This window comes from Pipistrellus hanaki (assembly GCF_964339955.1).
Source record: "Pipistrellus hanaki genome assembly, chromosome: 3".
In the NCBI taxonomy this organism is placed as follows: domain Eukaryota; kingdom Metazoa; phylum Chordata; class Mammalia; order Chiroptera; family Vespertilionidae; genus Pipistrellus; species Pipistrellus hanaki.
The window spans coordinates 134,330,565-134,357,505 of record NC_140505.1 but is presented as its reverse complement, the minus strand read 5'-3'; the positions used below and the strand labels follow the sequence as shown (position 1 = coordinate 134,357,505).

At 36.2% G+C, this 26,941-nt stretch overlaps 1 protein-coding gene across 1 annotated transcript in view; it reads left to right on the top strand.

Moving 5' to 3' along the window:
- TBK1 (TANK binding kinase 1) overlaps positions 1-26,508 on the top strand; it is a 53,534-nt gene extending 27,026 nt beyond the window's left edge. The window contains exons 9-21 of the mRNA XM_084877588.1: positions 7,431-7,627; positions 10,350-10,408; positions 12,837-12,928; positions 15,441-15,539; positions 16,302-16,380; positions 21,325-21,446; positions 21,544-21,620; positions 22,221-22,260; positions 22,978-23,079; positions 23,207-23,303; positions 23,891-23,997; positions 24,234-24,305; positions 25,287-26,508. Of these exons, the coding sequence (XP_084733714.1) occupies positions 7,431-7,627; positions 10,350-10,408; positions 12,837-12,928; positions 15,441-15,539; positions 16,302-16,380; positions 21,325-21,446; positions 21,544-21,620; positions 22,221-22,260; positions 22,978-23,079; positions 23,207-23,303; positions 23,891-23,997; positions 24,234-24,305; positions 25,287-25,338 (1,195 nt within the window). The 3' untranslated portion in view covers positions 25,339-26,508. The remainder of the gene's footprint in view (positions 1-7,430; positions 7,628-10,349; positions 10,409-12,836; positions 12,929-15,440; positions 15,540-16,301; positions 16,381-21,324; positions 21,447-21,543; positions 21,621-22,220; positions 22,261-22,977; positions 23,080-23,206; positions 23,304-23,890; positions 23,998-24,233; positions 24,306-25,286) is intronic.
- The last annotated feature ends 433 nt before the right edge of the window (positions 26,509-26,941 follow it).

The window sequence follows — 26,941 nt, the reverse complement described above, 5'->3', positions numbered from 1 at the left end:
CTGACACCTAAGAGCTGAATTACAAACTGCCCTTCTTTTTTTTTTTTTTTTTTTTCTTTTCTTTTCTTTTGTCTTTTAATTAATCAAAAATAAATGGACACAAATAACTAAGATATAGCCTACTTAAAATTAAGGATTACCTTACAAAACTGAGGTGCAGTGGAAAGCTGGGAACTGCAAGACTGTCTGGTCCGAGAATCAGAAGTGCCAAATACATTAACTGAGGAAGTAAGGGACTACCACTGGTCATTTTTATGCTAATTTTGCGATTCTTTATTTTATTTTCATTTTTTACATCTTTTATTTAATTTTCATTTTTTCATATCTTTTACTTAAGAAACAATTTTTTTTCTTTTTTCCTTACTTGATTTTACCTTTTCAATTATTACATTTTTCAATCTCTATCATCACTATTACTACTGCTATTTTGCAATTTTTTAAAAAAATTTTTATTTATTTTTTTTTCTCTCTCTCTCTAGTACCATTTTATTTTTTCTTTATTTTACATTAGGAGTAACCTTCATTCTATTTTAATCTCTACTATAGCATCATTCAACCCTATCCCAACTCAACCTTTACACTATCACTCTCCTACTAAACTTTACCCTTTAGTCTACAGTTTATCCTATCCCATTCTGGCTTTAGTTTTTCCTCTATTCTCTCTGTATACCCCCTGCTAAAGCTCTCACTATACTTATAGACCTAAGTTCCAACCCCTGATCCAAGTGTATAAATACCAATCTCTGCACTATATTAACTAGTTAAAAAAAAAAAAAAAAATCTGTTCTCCCCTCTATCCTTGTCGCATTGTTTGTGTGAAGGTTGATTATTGTGAATTTTTATGCTTTTTAGTGAAATTGTTATGCTTTTTCCTGTATTGTTATTGTTGCTTTGTATTTTTTTTTTAAATCCTCTGTTTTTGTTTGTTTTCTTTACTTCTGTATATCATAGCCTTACTTAATAATAGTGGATATAGTAGTTTCTATTAATCTCCAAATATTTTTACTGGCATTGGCGGGGTCCAGAGGTTGTTCTTTGGCAATTTTCTCCACATATATATAGTTTGTTTCACATTTCTCTTTTAGTTTGCTTCTTCTCTCTCTTTCTCTCTCTCTCCATCTTCTTTTTTTCCCTGTTTTCCAACTTCATTTTGTCATTATTTTTTTCCTCTTCTTCTTTTTCTATCTCTTTATCCCTCTTTTTTTTTTAATTTACTTAATTTTTTTTTTTTTTAATTTTAATTTTAAATTTTTTAAAAAAATTTTTCTTTATTTTATTTTTACCTCTATTCCTTCTCAACTATCCCCTAAGTTGCCTTTCTCTAGTGGTCACCTTTATTAGAGGTTATTAATATTGTAAATACATTCCTGTTAAGTGCCTCTTGTGTTGTACCTGGTAGTGTTGTATTTTGTACCTCAAAAATCAACGCAGGAGAAGGAATACCACATAACCAGACTTCCTGAAAAGATGGGGAGACAAAAACATAGTCCGCACGTGAAAGAAAAGCAGGCATCACCAGAAAAGGAAGTAAACGAGTCAGAGGTAAGCAGCCTACCAGAGCAAGAATTCAGAGTAATGATCATAGCATGGCTAAAAAGAATGGAAGAGAAATTTGACAATAGCCAAGAAGAAATGAGGAAGAACCATGAGGAAATGAAGAAGAGCCATGAGGAACTGAAGAAGAACCAAGAAGAAATGAAAAGTGACATCGCTACCATGAAGAACTCAATAGAAAGCATCAAGAGTAGACTAGATGAAGCAGAGGACCGCATTAGTGAGCTAGAAGATAAGATGGAAAAAAATACCCAAGTAGAGCAACTTCTAGAAAAAAAGATTAAAAAGCAGGAGGAGAGCCTACGAGAGCTTTGGGACATAACAAAACAAAATAATATTCGAATAATAGGGGTTCCGGAAGGAAAGGAAACTGAGGTAGACATGGAAAAAGTATTTCAAGAAATAATGACAGAAAACTTTCCTGAAATAGAAAAGAAAAAAACCACACAAATCCAAGATGCCCGCAGAGTCCCAAGCAAAATGAATCCCAGAAGACAGACTCCAAGGCACATTATAATTAAATTGGCAAACAACAATGACAAAGTAAGAATCTTAAAAGCAGCCAGAGAGAGACAGAAAGTTACATACAAAGGAACCCCCATCAGACTAGCAACTGATTTCTCAACAGAAACTTATCAGGCCAGAAGGGAATGGGACGAAATATACAAAGTCATGCAAAGGAAGGGTCTGAATCCAAGAATACTGTACCCAGCAAGGCTATCAATCAAAATTGAAGGGGAAATCAGGAGCTTCACAGACAAAAAAAGACTGAAGGAATTTATCTCCACCAAACCAGCAATGCAAGAAATGCTAAAGGGTCTACTGTAAAAATAAAGAAATAAGAAGTGAAGAAGGAACATGGGTATAGAATAAAAATGGCGTCAAATGAGTACCTATCAATAATAACCTTAAATGTAAATGGATTAAATGCTCCAATCAAAAGACATAGGGTAACAGATTGGATAAGAAAACAAGACCCATACATCTGTTGTCTACAAGAAACCCATCTCAGAAAAAGAGATGCACACAGACTGAGGGTGAAGGGATGGAAAAAAGTTTTACAGGCAAATGGAAATGAAAAAAAAGCTGGGGTAGCAATACTTATATCTGACAAATTAGATCTCAGAGTGAAGGACATAACAAGAGATAATGATGGCCACTTCATAATAATAAAGGGAACAATCCAACAAGAAGAAATAACCCTGGTAAATATATATGCACCCAATACAGGAGCAACCAAATACATTAAAAAACTGCTGGAGGACATTAAGGGAGAGATTAATAGCAATACAATCATAGTAGGAGATTTTAATACCCCACTGTCACCCTTCGACAAATCATCTAAACAAAAAATCAGCAAAAAAATATCAATCCTAAATGACTCACTAGACCAGTTGGAATTAATTGACATCTTCAGGACACTTCACCCCAAAGCCACAGAATATACATTCTTCTCAAGTGCACATGGGACATTCTCAAAGATAGACCACATTTTGGGACATAGGCAAAGTCTCTTCAAATTCAAGAAGATAGAAATCATATCAAGTATCTTCTCAGACCACAATGGCATAAAACTGGAAATTAACTGCAATAAAAATAATCCAAAGAAATCAAACACATGGAGACTAAACAGCTTGCTATTAAACAAGGGCTGGGTTACCAGAGAAATCAAGGAAGAAATTAAAAACATCCTGGAAACAAATGACAATGAAAACACAACAATCCAAAATCTATGGGAAACAGCAAAAGCAGTTTTGAGAGGGAAGTTCATATCCTTACAAGCCTATTGCAAAAAACTAGAAAAAATAGTAACAGATGATCTAACTCTACAACTCAAAGAGTTAGAAAAGGAGCAACAAGAAAAGCCCAGTGTAAGCAGAAGGAAGGAAATAACAAAAATCAGAGCGGAAATAAACAACATAGAGACCAAAAAAACAATACATAAGATCAACAAAACCAAGAGCTGGTTCTTTGAAAGAATAAACTAGATAGATGGACCTCTAGCCAGGCTAACCAAGAAACAAAGAGAGAGGACCCAAATAAACAAAATCAGAAATGAAAGAGGTGAAATAACAACAGACCCCACTGAAATACAACGGATTGTTACAAAATACTACGAACAACTCTATTCCAACAAACTGAACAACCTGGAGGAAATGGACATATTCCTAGAAAAATACAAACTTCCAAAACTCAATCAGGAAGAATCTAAAAATCTCAATAGACCAGTGACTTGGGAAGAAATTGAAACAGTCATCAAAAAGCTTCCAGCAAACAAAAGCCCAGGGCCAGATGGCTTCACAGGAGAGTTTTACCAAACATTCAAGGAAGAACTAAAACCTATCCTTCTCAGACTATTCCAAAAAATTCAAGAGGAAGGAACACTTCCAAACTCCTTCTATGAAGCCAGCATCACCCTAATACCAAAACCTGATAAAGACAACTCAATGAAAGAGAATTACAGACCAATATCCCTCATGAACATAGATGCCAAAATCCTCAACAAAATTCTAGCAAATCGGCTCCAGCAGAGCATCACAAAGATCATACACCATGACCAAGTAGGATTTATTCCAGGAATGCAAGGTTGGTACAATATCCGCAAATCAATAAACGTGATACATCACATAAACAAGTTGAAAGATAAAAATCATATAGTCATATCAATTGATGCAGAAAAAGCATTTGATAAAATCCAACACCCTTTCCTGATAAAAACTCTTAACAAGGTGGGAGTACAAGGATCATACCTCAACGTAATAAAAGCTATATATGATAAACCCACAGCCAACATCATACTCAATGGGCAAAAACTAAAACCATTCCCTCTAAGAACAGGAACAAGACAGGGATGCCCACTATCGCCACTCCTCTTTGACATAGTACTGGAAGTACTAGCCATTGCAATTAGACAAGAGGAGGAAATAAAAGGCATCCAGATTGGAAAAGAAGAAGTAAAGTTATCCTTATTTGCAGACGACATGATATTGTATATAAAAAACCCAAAAGACTCCATTAAAAAACTAATTGGCTTAATAAATGAATTTGGCAATGTAGCAGGATACAAAATTAACACCAAGAAATCTATGGCATTTCTATACACCAACAGTGAGTTTATAGAAACAGAGACTAAAAAAGCAATTCCATTTACCATCGCACCAAAAAAATTAAGATACCTAGGAATAAACTTAACTAAGGAAGTAAAGGACCTATACGCGGAAAACTACACGACACTGAAAAAAGAAATAGAGGAAGATGTAAACAGATGGAAGAACATACCATGTTCATGGATTGGTAGAATCAACATCATCAAAATGTCCATACTTCCTAAAGCAATCTATAGGTTCAATGCACTCCCCATTAAAATACCAACGGCATATTTCACTGACCTAGAAAGAACTCTCCAAAAGTTCATTTGGAACAATAAAAGACCCCGAATAGCCACAGCAATCCTGAGAAAGAAGAGTAAAGTAGGAGGTATCTCAATACCAGACTTCAAACTGTATTACAAAGCCACTGTTCTCAAAACAGCCTGGTACTGGCACAAAAACAGACATATAGATCAATGGAATCGAATCGAGAACCCAGATATCAACCCAAATCACTATGCTCAATTAATATTTGACAAAGGAGGCACAAATATACAATGGAGTCAAGACAGTCTCTTCAATAAATGGTGTTGGGAAAATTGGACAGATCCATGCAAAAGAATGAAACTAGGTCACCAACTTACACCATACACAAAAATAAACTCAAAATGGATACAGGACTTAAACATCAGACGGGAAACCATAAAAATACTAGAAGCAAACACAGGCAACAAAATCTCAGACGTATGCCAAAAGAACTTCTTCACTGATACTACCCCTAGCGCAATCGAAGCTAAAGAGAAAATAAACAAATGGGACTACATCAAAATAAAAAGCTTTTTTACAGCAAAAGATACCATCAACAAAACAACAAGAAAGCCCACTGTGTGGGAGAACATATTTGCAAATGTCACCACTGATAAAGGTTTAATCTCCAACATATACAAACAGCTTATACAACTAAATAAAAGGAAGATGAATGATCCAATTAAAAAATGGGCAATGGACCTAAATAGAATATTTTCAAAAGAAGACAGAAGGAAGGCCAAAAGGCACATGAAAACATGCTCAAAGTCACTAATTATTCGAGAGATGCAAATCAAAACAACAATGCGGTACCATCTCACACCTGTCAGAATGGCCAACATCAACAAATCAACAAACGACAAGTGTTGGCGAGGTTGTGGAGAAAAAGGAACCCTCGTGCACTGCTGGTGGGAGTGCAGACTGGTGCAACCACTGTGGAGAACAGTCTGGAGTTTCCTCAAAAGACTGAAAATGGAACTCCCATTCGACCCAGTAATTCCACTTCTAGGAATATATCCCAAGAAACTAGAAACACCAATCAGAAAGGATATATGCACCCCTATGTTCATAGCAGCACAATCTACAATAGCCAGAATTTGGAAACAACCGAAGTGTCCGTCAGCAGATGATTGGATCCAAAAACTTTGGTACATCTACACAATGGAATACTATGCTGCCATAAAAAAGAAGGATTTCTCATCATTTGCAGCAACCTGGATGGAATTGGAGAACATCATGCTGAGTGAAACAAGCCAATCAATGAAAGAGAAACACCACATGACCTCACTCATTTGTGGATAATAAAGAACATTATAAACTGATGAACCATAAGATAGATATAGTGACAGTATATCAACAAGTAGACTGTCAAATTACAGCGGGGAGGGGAGGAAGATCTGGGGGAGAAAATAGATCAACGAAGGACTTGTATACATGCATATAAGTGCAACCAATGGACACAAAACTTTGGGGAGGGAGGGGATGTGAGGGAGGGAGGGAGGGGGTCAAAAAAAAATCAATAAAATATATTTAAAAAAAAAAAAAGTCCCAATTTTTGGAAAGATTGGAGAGATTCTTTCCACAAATCGGGACTTTTTTAAAAAGCTGCGGGACGCGGGAAAAAATCATTAAAAATCAGGACTGTCCCACCAAAAGCCGGGTGATCTGGTCACCTTAATATATACACACACACTCTCTCTCTCTCTCTCTCTCTCTCTCTCTCTCTCTCTCTCACACACACACACACACACACACACACACACTCACCCAAGCCTGAGCTAATCTTAGCAAAGGCATGTGAGGGGAAACAAATCGTAACATTGCTGCTGAAACGTTTTTTTTTATTTCATGAATCTATTTTGGGAGAATCTAGCTTTTTCAAAAAAACATTTTGAAAATACCTGGTTTTATTAATGAGTTAACAAATATGTAATGAAGTTGTAAGTACTATTTTCAGTTCTTTATATATTAGTCCTCACAACAAATTTGTGAGGTGGGTCCTGTTATTCCCATTTTACACATGAGGAAACCGAGCAGAGGAGTAACTGAAAGTAACTCAGCAAATAAATGGAATAACTGGAATTCAAACTCAGTCTGATTTCAGAGCCATTGCTCTTAAACTCTGCTATGTTGGCTCCCCATTATTAAATATTAAGAACCCTGTGTATTGTGCATACTCAGTATATGTATGCAAACAGAAATATTTTAGAATTGCTGTGTAGACAATGTAGATTAAATTGTTAGTTTAATAGACTTTGTAGTGTTCACATCAACAAAGTAGGGTTTCTGTGGACTGGTTCTGATCTGAAGTACCACTAGAAATGCATGTTGTATTCAGTCATTTTAAAAAAGACTTAGGGTTTCTGTGGACTGGTTCTGATCTGAAGTACCACTAGAAATGCATGTTGTATTCAGTCATTTTAAAAAAGACTTCATCTCTTTATCTCAGTTATGTTGTCTTTTTGGATTTTTCTCACACAGTGCTACTGTATTTCATGAACTGGTGTTTAAACAAACCAAAATTGTTTCTGCAAATCAAGAACTGATATATGAAGGACGCCGCTTAGTTCTAGAACCTGGAAGACTAGTACAGCATTTCCCTAAAACTACTGAGGAAAATCCTATCTTTGTAGTAAGCCGGGAACCTCTGAATACCATAGGATTGAAATATGAAAAAAGTAAGTTGGGATTTTTCTTGTTCTTATTAGCCATTAAAAAAACCAACACTTGCCGAAACCGGTTTGGCTCAGCAGTAGAGCGTTGGTCTGCAGACTGAAAGGTCCCGGGTTCGATTCCGGTCAGGGGCATGTGCCTTGATTGCGGGCACATCCCCAGTAGGGGTTGTACAGGAGGCGGCTGGTCAATGTTTCTCTCTCATTAATGTTTCTGGCTCTCTATCTCTCTTCCTTCATCTCTGTAAGAAAATCAATAAAATATATATTTTTTTTAAAAAACAAAAAAAACAACACTGGCCCTGGCCAGTTGCTCAGTGGTTAGAGTATCAGCCTTCACACCAGAAGGTCACAGGTTCGATTCCTGTTCATGGGCACCTACCTGGGTAACAGGCTCATCCCCCACCCTGGTCAGAGCTTCTGCTGGAGGCAACCAATTGATGTGTCTTTTACATCGATGTTTCTCCCTCTCTCTTCCCCCCTCCCCATCTCTCTGAAAAAAAAGAAAGAAAAATCAATGGAAAAATATCCTCGGTTAGGATTAACAAGACAAAAAAACCTGTAAAAATTATTCATAAAGTTGATTGATGGTGACATTATTGTAGACCTTTCATAAACATTAAAAATTTATAAATTCGTTCAACAAAATTAGTAAAATTTAAAAGTCTTGTAGGTGAAATACAGTTTGATATTAAATATTAGGTCTAGTAATAATTAATGTCGTTTTCTAATACTTTTTTTTAAATCGAATTTATTTAAACAATACAACAAAATTTAATCAACAATATAGTTGCCATTGTTTTCTACTACTTGTGCCCAAATGCTCAGGAAGCATTTTATCCCTCTGTTGTAAAATTCTTGTGATTTTGATGCAAAAAAATCGGTCAATGCAGTTTTGAGGCATTCTTCATTTTTAAATTTTTTTCCAAGAAGAAAGTTTTGCAAAGAACGAAACAAATGGTAATCGGAAGGGGCAATATCAGGAGAATATGCAGGTTGAGGGAGAACTTTCCATTCCAACTGGCTCAGTTTTTCAGCAGTGATTCTTGCAGTATGCGGTCGTGCGTTATCGTGGTGAAGAATTACACCCTTCCGATTAATCAGCGCGGGTTCTTTTTCTCTTAAAGCTTGGGCTAACCTTTCCAATTGGGCACTATACACTGCACTTGTAATAGTTTGGTTAGATGGTAAAAGTTCATAATGAAGAATTCCTTTAAAATTCCACCAAACACACAACATCACTTTTTTCGCATGCAAGTCAGGTTTTGGCGTGGGCTGCGGAGCCTCATTTTTGTCCAACCATTGAGGCCGCCTTTTCAAATTAACATACAGCACCTATTCTTCATTTCCGGTAACAATTTGCTCTAAAAACGGCAAACAGTTTTGACGAGAGAGGAGCGAACTGCAAATTGTGACTCTTTGATTACGGTTGTTGTCGGTCAACTCATGAGGAACCCATTTTCCAAACTTTTGGACTTTGCCAAGTGCACGCAATTGATTGGAAATTGTTTTTTGTGAACAATTTAAAGTTGTCGCAAGCTCTTGTTGGGTAATTTGAGGATTTTGCACCAAAAGAGCTTGAAGAGCTTCTTGATCAAAATTGGACACACGGCCTCGACCACTCTTGTCATCTAACGAAAAATTTCCCTCGCAAAGTTTCTCAAACCAACGCTGGCATTTTCTGGCGCTAACTGCATCTTGACCAAGAGCACTACAGATGTTTTTTGCAGCCTCACTTGCTTTTCTTCCTAATTGGAACTCGTAAAGCATGCAGTGCCGAATATGCTCTTCATCCGCCATCTTCTTAGCCCTAGTTTTGCAACAAAAACCAAACCAAACACAAACTTTTTCAAGCAAAACTTGTTAATTGCACTTCACACGTTCTGTAGATACCACGTGTTTGAAGGTTATGTCAATACAAGTCAACGCCAAGCAAGATTTTAAATGAATGTTGAAAAACGACATTAATTATTACTAGACCCATATGTTGTTTCATAAAGTGGTAATTTGTCATATGTTTCACTGTAGCTTTCTGCTTTTATTTAGTATTTTACTCATATTTAAAATAACCTTTTGTACCATAAATTTCAGCAAATATTTCTTGTGCCTAATGTGAATGGGACACTTTGCCAGGCTTTAGGGTCTAAGAAAAATTAGATCTGCATTTTGGAGTCTTTTTAATTATTAACTGTTAGAAAAAAACTATCCAGATTTTTACATTTCTATTTGGATTTTGGGATTTTATTTCAACTTAGAGGCATTGAGCTGGTTGTGTTGGAATATATTTAAGAAAAAAATGAAATTCCTTAAAAATATTGTAGGTAATTTGTTACAGGATGAGCAGCATTGTTTCAAGTGCTGATGTTCTTTTAAAAATGTTTTTATGATTTTTATTTTCTTTTAGGAATAAAGAGGGAGGGAGAAAGAGAGACATAGATCTGCTGCCTCTTGCATGCCCCTTACTGGGGATTGAGCCCAAAACCTGGACTTGTGCCCTGACCTGGAACTGAACCTGCCACCACTTGGTTCATGGGAGGATGTTCAACCCCTGAGCCACATCAGCCAGACTGTTATTGTTTTTTAAGCAGGGAAAGAACATTATAGTTTTTCACTATGTTTAATTTAATTTAAAGGTTAATGTTGAAGTTAGAGGTTACTATATGAAGGATACAATAATTTACTCAAAATTCTCTATTTCTAATTTTAACTACTTCATTTAATGTTTCAGTTTCTCTCCCTAAAGTACATCCACGTTATGACTTAGATGGAGATGCTAGCATGGCTAAGGTTAGTATTTATTTATTTATTTATTTGTTTGTTTTCCTTTTATTTATTTCTTTTTTTAAAAAAATAAATCTTTATTGTTCATATTATTACAAATGTTCCTCCCCCCCCCCCCCTCCATTGCTCTCCTCCACCAGGTTCCCACCCCACCCTCTGCCCTTTCCCCACCCCACATTGTCCTAATCCATAGGTGCACAGTTTATGTTCAGTCTCTTCCCACACCCCCCTTTCCCCTTTTCCCCAAGAATCGTCAGTTCACTCCCCTTCCATACCTCTGATTCTATTATATTCAACAGTTAATATTGTTCATCAGATTTTTTTAATTTCCTTGGTTTTTAGATTCACTTGTTGATAGTTACCTATTTGTTGTTCATAATTTTTATCTTTATTTACTTTCTCTTCCGAAAGAACCCCCTTCAGCAATTCATATAATTCTGGTTTGGTGGTGATGAATTCCTTTAGCTTTTTTTTATTAGTGAAGCTCTTTATCTGGCCTTCGATTCTGAGTGATAGCTTTGCTGGGTAGATTATTTTTGGTTGTAGGTTCTTACTATTCATCACCTTGAATATTTCTTCCCATTCCCATCTGGCCTGCATGGTTTCTGTTGAGAAATCAGCTGACAATCGTATGGGTGCTCCTTCATAGGTAACTACCTGCTTTTCTCTTGCTGCTTTTAATATTCTCTCTTTGTCTTTTGCTCTTGGAATTTTAATTATGATTTGTTTTGGTGTGGTCTTCTTTGGATTCCTTTTGTTTGGAGTTCTGTGCGCTTCCTGGACTTGTAAATCTAATTCTTTCACCAGGTGGGGGAAGTTTTCTGTCACTATTTCTTTCAGTATGTTTTCGATATCTTGCTCTCTCTTATCTTCTAGGACCCCCATAATTCTGACATTGGTTCGCTTGAAGTTGTCCCAGAGGTTTCTTACATTATCTTCAATTTTCTGGATTCTCTTGCCTTCTTGCTTCTGCGGAGGAGTGTCTTCTGGCTCTTTATGTTCCAAATCTTTGACTTGGTTCTTGTGATCTCCCATTCTGTTTTTAGGACTCTGTATAATATTTTTTATTTCAGACAATGTATTCTTTCTTTCTTGTTGTTCCCTTTTTATTTCTTGTTGATCCCTTATTATTTCTAGTTGATCCCTTTTCATATCCTCATAAGTCTTGTTTATTTTATCAGCCTTTTCTAGGAGATTCTTGAACAACCTTATAAGTGTAGTTTTGAACTCTATATCCAGTCACTTTTTGTCCTCCATTTCTTTCGTTTGTGATCTATTTCGTTGTCTCAGCATTTTCGCAGCTTCCCTGATGGGGCGGGGTTTCAGGGTGGAGCCTACAGGCTTGGCTTCCGTCAGCCACGCCCTATGCGGCTCCATAATCCCCAGGGTCCTTAAGTACTCGCTGCCAGCACCTCTGAGAGAAAGGTACCCTTGAGTTTCGCTTACTACCAAACAGTCTAGGCTCTCCCCCAATGAACCCGGAACGGGGGTTCAGTTCAGTTGGAAGTGGCGTTCAGAGCAGACTGGGGCTTTTGTCTCCTTCCCTCCAGGGCAGTCCCGCGGCACAGCCAACCGTCCCTTCTCTGCCCGCACTGTGCCCGCCTCCGGGACCTCCTTTCACCGCTCCCCCGGGGTTCCGCATCGCAGCCCAGCTCCCTCTGTTTGAGCTTGGGTCCCCGGGGTCTGGCCTAGAACTGGGGTTCAGAACAGTCGGAACTGGGGCCCAGCACAGTCAGAGCTTTTATCTACTTCCTGCTAGGGAACGCCAGCCAGGCACTCAGCCGCCCCCTCCTCTCCGGCTCCGTCCTCTCCACGCGCGCGCTGCATGTCTCCGTACCTTAGGCTTTTACAGCTCCTCCGTGCTTCCTTCTGGTTTTCTCCTTGCTTCTCGTTGTAGAATTTCCAGTCAGTCAACTTTCCTGTAGTTCTGGGTAATGTCCATTTTATATTTTAGTTGTATTTTATTGAAATTGTTGTGTGCGGCTGCGGCTAGGTGTTTACCTGTGCAGCCATCTTGGATTCTCTCTAAGATTAGTATTTAATTAAATTACTATATAAACATCTGAGTTCAAATTATCTTATCAATAGCGGAAGCAATAAAATGTATTTTATATATATATATATATATGCCTATTTGATTTAGGAAATCATTCACTAAATTGTTACCCATTGCAAATTATTTTGTGTTCTTTCTTTTTGACTTTATAGCCTTTTTTTAATTCACAGAAAACTTTCTCAGTGGAGGCAGTGCATGTTTAACATTATCATAACATTAAGGATGAAATATTCATTGCAGTTATATCTATTCTTAGCTTTTAGAAATTGGTATTTAATTGTGTTTTTAAAAATATGTTTGAAAATTTTTATGTAAAAGGTTTCCTTACCCTGTACCATAGTTAGCACCAAATAATAACATTTTGCATTTCTTCTTTAGGCAATTACAGGAGTTGTGTGTTATGCCTGTAGAATTGCCAGTACCTTGCTGCTTTATCAGGAATTGATGCGAAAGGGGATACGATGGTTGATGTAAGTAACAAGTGGAAGTTTAAAAGTTGATCTTCACATAGACCTCACTAAATAACTGGTAACCACCCCATTTCTTCAGACTAGGTTGGGTCAGCTGTTTGATTTTATTATAATATTTTGTTTCACATTTAGTTTATAAAACATTTAGCAGCTATTTTATTCATTTGATGTTTATAATAACCATGTGAGACAAGATATTGATATCTGAGTTTGAAAATTTATACTACATTTACTGTGTGATGGCAAATGAATTCCTTTTCTGAGGACCTTAACTTAGCTGTCATTTTATTGTCTTGGAAGACTTAGTCATCATTGTAATCCAGTACAACCTGTACTTCCAGGGTTTTTGTCCTCAGAATATCCCTCTATTTCCTGCCTTTTTCCTAAGTAAAGTATACACTCAGCTTTAAAAAAAACAACACAACATTATTGAAATATAATTCACATGCCATAAAATGTACCCATTTTTTTAAATGTGCAATTCAGTGATTGTTTTTATATATTCAAGAGTTGTGCAGTCATCACCCCTAATTTTTGTCACCACAAAAAGAAACCTGCACCCATCCACTCCCCACTTTTGTTATAACCTCCTAGCCCTAGGCTGCCACTCGTATACTTTCTGTTGTTGTAGATTTGCCTGTTCTCATTTTATAAATGAAAGCATACGCTATGAGCACACACTCACCTTGACAAGCAATTTAAAAGCTAATTTTTGTTTTTTACTAAGTTACTTAACATAGTTATTCTGGGTCAACATACTGCTCATCTAGTTCAGTATGTTCCCCCTAAAAGTGACACTAGGAAATGTTTTGAAAATGACCTATTTTTAACTTTTCATGATTTGTAGATATCATCTTTGCTTCTGGTAGAAATGGGGAGTAAATGGTGTCTTTTAAGAATCCTAACTAGTTCTATACAACATCATTTGAAGTTTTTGAATGTTATATACCCACAGTAATGGCCTCATGTTCTCTGGGCTCCTAGTGTTCTTCAGTTTAAATGCATGTAACAGCTTCTGTGTGCCCACCTAATAACTAGCCTTCCCTTCTTGCAAAAACATGTATAAAGCATGTCATCGTTCTTGTTCTGCTGCTGCTTCTAAGGAGGAAAAGGGCTCTTTTTTCCCCTTTTACTTTATGTTTAATTCAAAATGTGTGCTTATATTTTTTTTTTTATGTGTTCATAAGCCTGTGTTTTTCTCTTTTCATTAAGAAGCCTCTTTGCTTTTACTGAGTAGTTTCTGGAGAAATATAAGTGTTGACTCCATTTGTCTTCACAGTATTGTTACTAACAGCTCTCGTTTCTCTTGCCCTTGTTACCTACTCTAATCACTGCTCCCTGAAGCTTTTACTCCTTTCACTTTTGAGCTTTTAGTTTATTAAGTCATGAGAAAATAGTTTTAATGTAGACCACTGTTGGTAAACTTCTTACTAACTTTTCAGTTAGTAAGGTCTCTTTGTTTTTATTTTGTTTTTATAACCTTTAAACATGCAAATACTATTCTTAGCAAAAACGAGCGTCAGGTCTTAGTTTGTTGACCCTTGATGTAAACCAAACGCCCTTCAATTATATTATTTGCTGCTAGTAGCCTATTGTGCGATATTGCATGCAGTAGGCTGGGAACCGCAGCGCTGCTTCTATGGGAGCCCGAAGCCGGGCGGCTTCCGCAGAAGGCATAAGCGAGCATGGGCTCTGGGAGGGAGCCCTGCTGCTTCCATGGGAGGTGGGCCTGCTGTCTCCTAGCCGGGCCTACGCTTGTCTACGGAGGCTGCAGGCCAGCCTCCCTGTCCCTCAGAGACCCTCTGCAGCCGGGGCTTCTTAGCAGCAGCTCCCCAGGACTGGGGGACTCTGGTGAGGTTGAAGGGACTGGGTGCCCCCATCTTGTGGCGGAATGATGATTAATTTGCATATTACCCTTTTATTAGATAGAACACATGTGTCAAACACAAGGCCCGCGGGCCAAATCCAGCCCGCCAGGCCTTGCAATGTGGCCCGCACCGCGCTGTCATCACTGCACTCCGCTGTCAGTTTATGACATTGTCAGTTTATGACTGTTCAGTAAACCATTCGGCCCGCGATTTAGGCTGGATTTTAGATTTTGGCCCCTTCTCTGATTGAGTTCGACACCCCTAAGATAGAATGTCATGCTGCTTCTTGAGAGGTTATCTTGATTTAAAGTAGAAATTGAACAGCAGTCTACTATGAGTAGTAAAAATTCTGGTCGTATACAATGTAATGCTATTCAGCTTATTTCTTTTTATTGTAGATTAGTTTTTATTTTTAATCTATTAATGCTTTGGTTTTCTAAATTGTTAACCTAATATGTAGTAATGGTTTATGCCCTAGATATGTATAAGACTCAAAGAAATGCTTTTAATAATAAAAAGTGAATTGGCTCTCATAATATATCAAGACCGTTAAGAAATTTGAACAGAAGGACAGCAATGTAATTAGTGGTAGGCAAGAGAAAACAAATAATTCCTTCGATATACTAATGAGAATATTTTTTTAGAGAATTAATTAAAGATGATTATAATGAAACTGTTCACAAAAAGACAGAAGTTGTGATCACATTGGAATTCTGCCTCAGAAGCATCCAAAGTATGAAAGTGTGAGTAGGTTATTTCCTTAACTAATAGTTGTTAAAATGTTAAATATTGTTACATTTTGTTTAATTTTTTTAATTATCCTTGACACATATTGCATGCTATGCAAATGTTTGTATTAAGGCACTACCATAGTTTAAGTTTCTACCTCACAATGGCAGAAAAATATCCGGTTGTCTCAGTAAGAAACGAACACCAACTCTGTTAGCATTTCTCATTCCCTTTGTTAGGGAAAAGATAATCTGAGCCAGAAACATCTCCTGTTAAACCTAGCAAAGCAGATGCTCTGAATAGGAAAATAAAAACCTGCAATCAACAAAGGAAATAGGAAGAAGTATTCTAGAATTGTAGTTTTGTAGTATTTTTAGAATTTGGGGTTTACTTTGCTAAGCTTATCCCTGAGAATGATTTTTAAAACAGAATATTTTTAAATTGCCCTCTTCATAAGCTATACTATTTGTACTGCATAGGAAACAGAATTTACTATTGACCACTATTAATTCTGGCATAAGACTATATGAAATTTAAGTTGTCTTATATTTTATCTCTTAACCTACAAGTTTATAAGTAGAAGTATATAAAATTCCTTCTTTACAAAGACATCAAGTTTTCTTAAAATCTATTGCTTAGTAAATTTTGTATTCAGAATTTTATTCTTAAATTATGATGATAATGACTCAAATGTAATTTATAAAAATTCTTTTTTAGATTAAAAATCTGTGTATTCATATACTCATTTAATTTTTCCATACTTGATTTTCACACAGATATGAAAAGTTGTTGAAAAACAATCTAGAAGCAACAGACTTAGATGAAATTTCAGACATACAGACCAAATTGTTAAGAGTAAGTATTTACAAAATGGTAACAATCATAGGCTCATAATCAATTTCTTTGCTGGTAAGAATAGATCTAAATTTTGCCAGAGAGATGATGTACCTAAAGGATACCTAAAGTATTCTTTTCCTGTTTTTAGGAACTATTTATAATATTTAAATACCCTTTCTGCCATGCAATTCTTTTCTTTTTTTAAAAAAAGTTTCTTTATTAAGGTATCACATATTTGTCCTCAACCCCCCTATTCCAACCCCCCCCCTCCCCCCCACTAATGTCCCCACCTCCCTATTGTCCTTGACCACTGGTTAGGCTCATATGTATGTACATAAGTCCTTTGGTTGATCTCTCCCTTTTATCCCCACCCTCCCTTTGAGGTCCAACAGTCTGACCCATGGCTCCCTATCTCTGGGTCTGTTCTTGTTCATCCATCTATGTTGTTCACCATTTCCCCTAGATGAGTGAGATCATGTCCTACTGGAAACATACTTATAAGAATAAAAAAATGAGACAAGCAATAATCGTTATGCTGAAAGGCATATGAATCAGTCTGTAGAGAGTCTGCCATGCAATTCTTTATGGTGTTTCCAAATGCCTGCTTTGCTTTAAGCCCATTTCTCTCTCCCTTTCTTCCTGTCTCTCTTTAAAATTGATAATGTTCTTATGTTGCTGCTATGGCAGTTAAAGCAAGCTCATAAATGTAATTTAACAAACAGAGTACTTAAACTTGCTTAGAATTAGATGCAAGTTAGGAAAATATCAGTTTGTTTTTTTTAAATAAAAAGTAAGGAAAGAAAAATTTAGGTTCCTAAAGGCAGGAATCATTTCTTTACCTAAAGAAATTAGGACAAAGTCTCTCTTCTACTGAAAAATATAGTAGCATTTCAGGTAGTTTCTGGATCTCTTATTATAATGTGTTATAAAAGAACTGATTACTAACCCCAGGATTGCCTAGCTATTCTTGGCTGGTGACTTAAGCAAGGCCTTTAATTCTTTGCTTCCTTATTTTCTTTTTCTTTAAAATATGCAGTTTCTTATCCTGTTGTGCCAATTAAATGAGGTAAATATAATAAAAATGCTATACTCCTGCAAACTTTTAGCATTTGAAGTATTCTTTCATGAAATGGATGTTTAAAAGGTAAAAAGAACTTGATACAGTACCCCTTTTCTCTTTTCAAGCTTAGGCTGATTTTTAGTTTTGTTTTGTTTTTCCCTTCAATTTTATATTCTAGGACAGTGATTTTGAAAATATAAGTCATGAACAACTAGTAGGTTGTAAGTTGTTAAGTGTGTTGCAGTCAGTTAAGTGTGTTTTTAAATGGAATGGAACAGAAAGTGTTAGCATGTATCACATATGATAAAGAAATTACTGTTTCAAGAAACTCAGTTCAGTTATACACACACACACACACAGACACACACACATTTAAGTGATACAGAGTTAAAGTAAAGTGAATGTCATGGTCAAAAAAATTTTTTTAATCATATAGAATAAAGCAAATAAAGAAAAAAATTGTCTTACCCAATATTTGCTTGTTTTTTTATTTTTTATAAATAAATCTTTATTGTTCATATTATTACAAGTGTTCCTCTTTTTTTTTCCCCTCCATTGCTCCCCTCCACCAGGTTCCCACCCCACCCTCTGCCCTTTCCCCACCCCCCATTGTCCTCATCCATAGGTGCACAGTTTATGTTCAGTATCTTCCCACACACCCCACTCCCCTTTTCCCTGAGAATCGTCAGTTCACTCCCCTTCCATACCTCTGATTCTATTATATTCACCAGTTAATATTGTTCATCAGATTTTTAAAAATATATATTTTATTGATTTTTTACAGAGAGGAAGGGAGAGAGATAGAGAGCTAAAAACGTCGATGAGAAAGAAACATCGACGAGCTGCCTCTTGCACACCCCCTACGGGGGATGTGCCCGCAACCAGTGTACATGCCCTTGACCGGAATCAAACCTGGGACCTTTCAGTCCTCAGACCGACGCTCTACCGCTGAGCCAAACCGGTTTCGGCTGTTTATCAGATTTTTTAATTCCCTGGGTTTTTAGATTCACTTGTTGATGGTAACGTATTTGTTGTTCATAATTTTTATCTTTATTTTCTTCCTCTTCCTAAAGAACCCCTTTCAGCAATTCGTATAATTCTGGTTTGGCGATGATGAATTCCTTTAGATTTTTTTTTTTTTTTAATATATTTTATTGATTTTTGTACAGAGAGGAAGGGAGAGAGATAGAGAGTTATAAACATCGATGAGAGAGTCATCGATCAGCTGCCTTTTGCACCCCCCCTACTGGGGATGTGCCCGCAACCAAGGTACATGCCCTTGACTGGAATCGAACCCGGGACCTTTCAGTCCCCAAGCCGACTATCCATTGAGCCAAACCAGTTTCGGCCTCCTTTAGATTTTTTTTATTAGTGAAGCTCTTTCTCGCCCAGAACTGGGGTTCAGTGCAGTCAGAACTGGGGTTCAGTGCAGTCGGAGCTGGGGCTCAGCACAGTCCGGAGCTTTTGTCTCCTTCCCGCTAGGGCAATTTAACAGCACAGTCAACAGTCCGTCCTCTGCCCACAATGTGCGCAACTCCGGGGCTCTGCTTTTAGCCGCTCCCCTGAACTTCTGCCTTACAGCCCACATTCCCTCTGTATGTGTCTGGGGTTCAGTGCTGTCGGATCTGGGGTTCAGCACAGTCCGGAGCTTTTATCTCCTTCCCGCTAGAGAACGCCAGCCAGGCACTCAGCCGCCCCTCCTCTCCAGTTCTATTCTCTCCGCGCACGCAATGTGTCTCCGTACCTTAGGCTCTTATAGCTCCTCTGATTTTCCTTCTGGTTTTCTCTTTCCTTCTCGTTGTAGAATTTCCAGTCAGTGCCTTTCCTGTAGTTCTGGGTAATGTCCACTTTATATTTTAGTTGTATTTTTTGAAATTGTTGTGTGAGGCTGCAGTTAGGCGGTTACCTATGCCGCCATCTTGGTTTCTCTCTCCATTTGACATCTTTAATTCCGTAGTTGTAGGACTTCCATTCAGCCACATTTCAGGCATTCTATAGTTTAGTTGTATTTGTTATGTGGTTATAAGAGAAATCGTTCCACATTTACCTGTGCCACCATCTTAACTGGAAGCACCAGCAATCCATGTTTTAACAAGCCCTCCATAAGATTTGGATGCTGCTAAAGTTTGACAAGCATTATTTTAGCTCTCTTTTTATATATTATTAAATGATCATTACCCTGTGAGCAGACATTAAAAAGCATTTTTCACCGGGACTGGTTTGGCTCAGTGGATAGAGCGTCGGCCTGCAGACTGAAAGGTCCCGGGTTCGATTCCAGTCAAGGGCATGTACCTTGGTTGCAGGTGCATCCCCAGTAGGGGATGTGCAAGAGGCAGCTGATCGATGATTCTCTCTCATCGATGTTTCTAACTCTCTATCCCTCTCTTTTCCTCTCTGTGAAAAATCAATAAAATATATTTTAAAAATTATAAAAAATAAAATAAAAAGCATTTTCCAGTTTTGGGTTTTTTTTGTAAAACTATCTTTTTATAGACATAATATTGTAGCCAATGAATTTATTATTATTTTTAGACATATAATATTATAGCCATAATAATAATTATGGATATAATAGTTACTATTATTATTATCTCCGTAGTGTTGGTTTTTTTTTTAGGTTGCTTGACATTTGCACACTTCTATGTAATGCTGTAAAAAGAAATAACTTTATCCATAAACTATTTTCCATATTTTAGAGTATAAGGTACTTAAAGCATATTGGTATACTTAACATATTCTTTTTTTAAATTTTTTTTTCCATTTTTTTAATTAAGGTATTATATGTGTACATATCTTACATTGCCCCCCCCCACTCCCATACATGCCCTCCCTACCCAGAGTTTTTCGTCCATTGGTTATGCTTATATGCATGCATACAAGTCCTTCGATTGATCTCTTATCTCCCCCATATCTCCCTATCCTCCCTTGACAGTCTGTTTGTTGCTTTACTGTCTCTGTATCTACTTAACATATTCTTAATATTAATGTTAAAGAAGACATAAAGCATGGAAAGCAAGACATCCATTTAACCATAAAACTTGATTTCTATATGTTAAAAAAATGTTAAAAAGCAAATTGAGAAAATATGATAAAGGTTTTTTAAATAAAAATACCTCAATCAAATTGATTAGGAAAACATTAAATCTGCAGTTAAAAGACAAAGAACATTTAGAAATTATTTTAAAGATCAATTGACCTAATGAAACTCTTGGAAAAAGATGTTTACAATAATATCAGCAAAATGTATATATAACAGAAAGGTAATGTTTGTGTCTTTCAAATTAGTCAGGCTTACTCAGATTTTTTTGGTTCAACAGGTGGGGCCCCAAAGTGTGCATTTGTAGCATGTTCCTATGTGAGCTGAGGCTGCTGGTCCAGTGCTGACAAGAGTGCAGTAGAAAGGGCATGACTGTTGCTAGTGGCAGTGTAAATCACCACTGAAAACTTTTTTTGAAAAGCAGTAGTATGTGTCAGAATCCTTAATAGTTAGATATGTTTATTCTTTAAGTCTGGCCTTTATCCTTTCTTTAAAAATTTTACAAATGCTTAGTTCTGTGGTAGGTAAATGATAAATACTAAGCTTAAAATGGACAGGATCTTAAATGAGATTTCATTTTCTATTTTAATAGGCATTATATATATATATTTTTTGGCATTTGAACATATAGAGCACAGTCTTGGCTACCTACATTTTATCCTTGGGGCTTAATTATTGAATAGAGTATTAACCATATTTTACAGATAAACAAGCTTAATTGAATGATTAAATGTATTTGTATATTCTAACTTTGAATTTAAATAATCCATAAAGAAATATGATTAAGACTTTAGGCTCCATTGGCACTATGATTATCACTTCCGATTTTTTGGTAATCTGGATCTGACCCATTGATTTTATTTAGCTTTCCTGTTCTCGGGGAACAATAGAAACCAGTCTTCAGGATATCGAAAGCAAATTATCTCCAGGTGGATTGCTGTCAGATACATGGGCCCATCAAGAAGGCACTCAACCAAAAGATAGACAGTAGGTTATAACTTTATTGGTAGTTTTTGCTCTTATTAATAATACACTTTTTCACATCGAATCAGTTAATTTATTTGGGTTTTTCTTCCTTAAACAGTGTAGAAAAGCTACAAGTCCTGTTAAATTGGATCACAGAGATTTACTATCAATTCAAAAAAGACAAAGCAGAACGTAGTAAGTAAAATTTGCCATTTATTAATCTAATAAAATCAGCCCTACTTACTAGTTGTAATTCAGCTTATAGTGAAGAACAAATTTAGTATATTTATAAGGGTAGCTGCTTAAGTTACTTTTCAGAAATTTGATTTTGTCAGAAATTAAATGTACTAAAATTATTTTTAAAACCAACCTTTTGGATATTTCAAACCAGGGGTCATGAACTCCACAACCTCTAGAGGCCGGCACATAGCAAGAATAAAATTGGCCGGTGGAGACTGAGAACTGGAGAGGAGACACCCCATCCAAAGGGGAGAGTCACTATTTAAATTCACCTGATTTATTGCGCAGTCTCTCTATGTCTCAAATAGAGCTAGAAAAACAGGTTTTATTTGAAATAATCTGTTTTTAAATGTTGACAGCTAATACTCCTTTTTAATGTTAACACCTTACAGACCAAACGAAAGCACTTGTGGCCTGTATCTAATTCATGGGTCACAAGCTAGTGACACCTGTTTTAAACTCTTAGATTTTTTTTAAAGTAATCTCAAAGAAACAATACTGTGTGTGATTTTATGATTGTACATTTACAAAAGTAATATATTTTTTTACTTTTAGGATTAGCTTATAATGAAGAACAGATCCACAAATTTGATAAGTAAGTGTCCAGATTATGTTTAATAATTATTTTCAATTATGTTATTTATGTAATTCTTCTTAAACGTTAAATTAATTACAATTTAAAATATGTTTTAATCTTGGCTCTACAAAATTATTACTGTGTGCACATATCTGAGGCTCAGTTATCTAGCTTCAGATTGAGAGGAACTGAGGTGAGAGAAAGGAGCAGGCTTCTCCTGCCTCATGTGCTTCTATTGCATAAGGGCGGATAATGGAAAACATAGGCGAGTACAGACTTAACTACCTTCTTTTTTCTTTTAATATTTTTATTGATTTCAGAGAGGAAGGAAGAGGGAGAGAGAGAAAGAAACATCAGTGAGGAGTGAGAATCATGGATTGGCTGCCTCCTGCAAGACCCCCACTGGGGATTGAGCCCACAACCCGGGCATGTGCCCTGACCAGAATTGAACCTGGGACCTTTCAGTTTGCAGGTCGATGCTCTATCCACTTAGCCAAACTGGCTAGGGCTTAACTACCTTCTTAACCTTAATTCAATAAATATTTTTTTTTTACCATTCTCCCTTCTCATTCTCCTTCTCTTGCTGCTATAATGTCTGTTAGAAACATTTGGCCTTTGTAAATATTCTAAAGTCAAAACTTTCAGGAAACAGATTTTACATACTGGAAAATTTTTAAATATTGGAAATAGAAACAGTGATATTGGTTTAAGCCTCTTATTATTTCTAAATTCTAGGCAAAAACTGTATTACCATGCAACAAAAGCAATGACCCACTTCACAGATGAATGTGTTAAAAAGTATGAGACATTTTTGGATAAGTCAGAAGAATGGATGAGGTAGGTAAACTATTTGGGGGCAATAAGTAGTTGGTTGTATAATACACATTTTAATGTATATTATATATTTTATGTAGGAATAATATTTTATTAGATTGCTTATTAATTGATTCTTTTTGGTTTTCAGAAAGATGCTTCATCTTAAAAAGCAGTTGTTATCCCTAACTAATCAGTGTTTAGATATTGAAGAAGAAATATCAAAGTATCAAGACTATACTAATGAGGTACAGCTATCAAAGTATTTAGGGGGAAAAGTACCTTTTTTCCTATTAGAAAAAAATGGAAATAAATTCTTTTTCGTTTACATTTTATTATGAATGAGAAGGGAGAAATAGCATATAATATGCATGTATCAGCTCTACTTGCCTGTTTGTGGGATATAGAGATATATATTTTTTAATCCTCTCATGAGGATATGTTTTTATTGATAGAGAGAGAGAAGCTTCAACGTGAGAGAGAAACATTGATCAGTTGCCTCCCATAGGCACCCCGATCAGGGATCGAGCCCACCACCTTTTGGTTTACAGGATAACACTTCAACCAACTAACCCACCCAGCCAGGTCTGTGGTATATATTTTGAGCCAAGTTTTAAGAACTTAGATGTTTTACAGTTGAAAACATCTGGTATACTATTATTTTTATCATCCATAACAAAAGATTTTTTTTAAACAGTATTTAAGTATTATATCACTGATGGTTTTGTAATTAAAATGTAAAACTATAAATAGCTTATTAAAGCCTATACTATTTGATCTAAGATCTGTAGTAAGTATTTTGTTCTGTGATTGATGTGGGATTTTTTTGTTTTAGTTACAAGAAACTTTGCCTCAGAAAATGTTTGCAGCCTCCAGTGGAATCAAACATACCATGACTCCAATTTATCCATGTTCTAACACATTAGTAGAAATGACTCTTGGGTAAGAAATTTATTATTTGATAACTATAATGTTTCCATTTGTTTTTGTTTTCGTTTGTGATCTTGATCTTATATATTGAAATTTTTTATATTTGTTGTGAATATGTTTGTAAATATTATCTAGTGACTAGTTTAAGCTACAGAACTAAAACATAATATATTGATAAATACAATTCTAAAATATTTGCATACTTTTTTGGGCAAATATGCTTATATATCTTTATTTTGTATGTATAGTATGAAGAAATTAAAAGAAGAAATGGAAGGGGTGGTTAAAGAACTTGCTGAAAATAACCATATTTTAGAAAGGTGAGGTATCATTCTGCCCTGTGATTTTATATGCAGTCAAGTACATACATGTCTATACCTGTATCTCTCTGTCTTCCTATATTGATAGATTAGGTAGTGGGAAAGCGATATAAAATCAGGACCCTTATGTTTGGTGACTTCATGCCTTTTGATTTGTTTGGATAAAACTATGTCAACTATGATTGATTCCATTTTCTAGAAGCACTGGTTAATAGAATTATTTATTTGCTTATTTGAATCAGTTTGTGGTAATTATTTCCTATATACTGTTTTCTCATTAGAATTATTTTCCATTTTGGAATTAAAAATTTTTTTGCATATTATTTTTTATAAAATTTTCTCATTAGAATTATAATTTTCAATTTTAGAATCAGACTTGCTTATAAGATGCCAGCACCCTGATTGGTACTGGTTAACTTGCAGAGCTCTCTGCAAATCTTTCAGGAGTTGGGTGAAAATGTCTAAACTCTTGTTATCTAAAAGGTCAAATTTAAATTCATATTTGAGTTCAAAGAATATAATATTCCACCCCCAGCCTACTCATCCAACTATATTTTTCACTAGTCCCCAAAATGACAATCTGTGCTTGCTTTGGCAGCACATATACCAAAAATAGCAGTCTGATGCTTATTTAGCAGAGATGCTTTTTATCTTTATTTTAGTTCCATTCCTCACGGTCCTTTTCGTATGTCACACTTACTCTCAACTCCACATCTTTGCTTATGAATCCCACCACACCAAAAAGAAGTTATTCAGTTCTTCCTAATGCTTTCTGGATTACCCCACTCTGTTTTCTCTTAATAAGTTCTTCCCAAGCCACTGAATTGTGTTTTTCATATATTTATAACAAGATAAGAAATAGAGTAGTTCACAGTTGCTCAAACTCTTTATTCCCCTGAAAAGTATTCTGTAGTCTGCGTTAAAATGTTAGGGGCCAAATAAATGAATCTTTTGATGATGCCTTTTTTCTTCTGTTTTTAGATTTGGCTCTTTAACCATGGATGGTGGCCTTCGCAATGTTGACTGTCTTTAGCTTTCTAAGAAGTTTGAGAAAAGTTTCACTTTGCACAAGAAAATAATGCTGAGGCATTAAACAAATGCTTCTATAGTGGTCTCTTGTTTCTACAATTCAGCATTTGATGTGGTCGTGTAAATATGTATAATATTGTAAATACTTAAAAAATATATAAATTTTTGGCTGCTGTTAAGATGTAATTTTATCTTTTAACATTTATAATTATATAAGGGCATTTGACCTCAATGAGCACTAGAAGAAAGCCATGACAGCTGTGTTGAGATATTGATCATCATCTCTTCTGTGAAAGGCTGGATCAGATATCTCTGACTGCCTTACTGGAACATTTTTAAATGGAACCAAAATTGGCATCCTTACAAATCAGAAGACTGATGACACTTTTGTAAGTGCTAGAATGGAGAGGTGGCTTCTATGGTGGGGAGCAGAACCGAACCACTGTTTTCACAAGGATCACAATTTTTTTGAGAAGGATAAAGTGGCATTATTTTATTTTACAAGGTGCCAGTCTCTAGTTATCCTCATATCTTTTTACTTTCAGATAAATTATTGATCAAAATTTTTAAGCAATTGAATTATTAAAAGCTATTCATTTTTATTTAGGCCATGAATTTAAAATTGTCGTAAATATTTTAGGATCATTTGAACTCTTTTAAGCTGTAATTTCTTCTTTAATTCTGCTTACTACTTCATGAAAAAAAATCAATAAATTTCTCAGTTTTAATGTAAAGAATTTGTATTTTTCTGTGTATAACAGTTTGAGAACCAAAAAAAATACAGGTAGTGATGGTAAATTAGTCTCAGACAATTGGATGTAGGGATGGTTTTGTTTCTCTTTTACACCCACTGACTCCAGTGTAGTTCTTTCATAAATTTATGCTGCACAAATCCTACGGTGACATTCTCTGAAAAACCTACCCAGAGTTTTAAACTAAAGGATTATGCTAAGCAAGAAATGATTTTGTCCAACCAAGATTTATGTGGTTTTTATTTCCAATATATCAGATTATTGAAGTGTGATTATATACAATCTGTATGTCAGTGATAAAGATATCATGTCCTAAACCTACCGTGTTTCCCCGAAAATAAAACATCTTCCGAAAATAAGACCTACTTACAGGTTTCCTTCTGAGTGAAATATAAGGCATCCCTCTGAAAATAAGGCCCCCCTAGGCTCTGTCTCAGAATGAAAATTACTTTAAACTGGTCACTAGGGCCACCCCGACTGGCCTCTAGCAACCAGTGATGTTACACGGAGTCCTGATGTCACTGCTGTGTGGAGGCGGAGCGGAGGTCGGAGTGAGCAGTGAGCGCGGGGCGGGGGAGAGGAGACTTTCGCAGATGCATGTAGAAGAACAGGAGGATTAGAGCGGACGGGATGTGGTGAAGGTGGTGAGTGCTGGTCTGTCTCTGGTCACACTACCTGATGCTCGCGGCCGCCCTCATGATGACTAAAGGTTCTCAGTCAGTGGCAGACCCTGCTCCAGCCAGATCCAGGCCCCAGCAAGCCCAGTGACAGTCCCCAGGCAGGCCCCAGGGGGTTAATGTCTGATAAAGGGGTAGGGGGTATGTCTGGTGAAGATGTTCAGTGGCACAGGGGTGG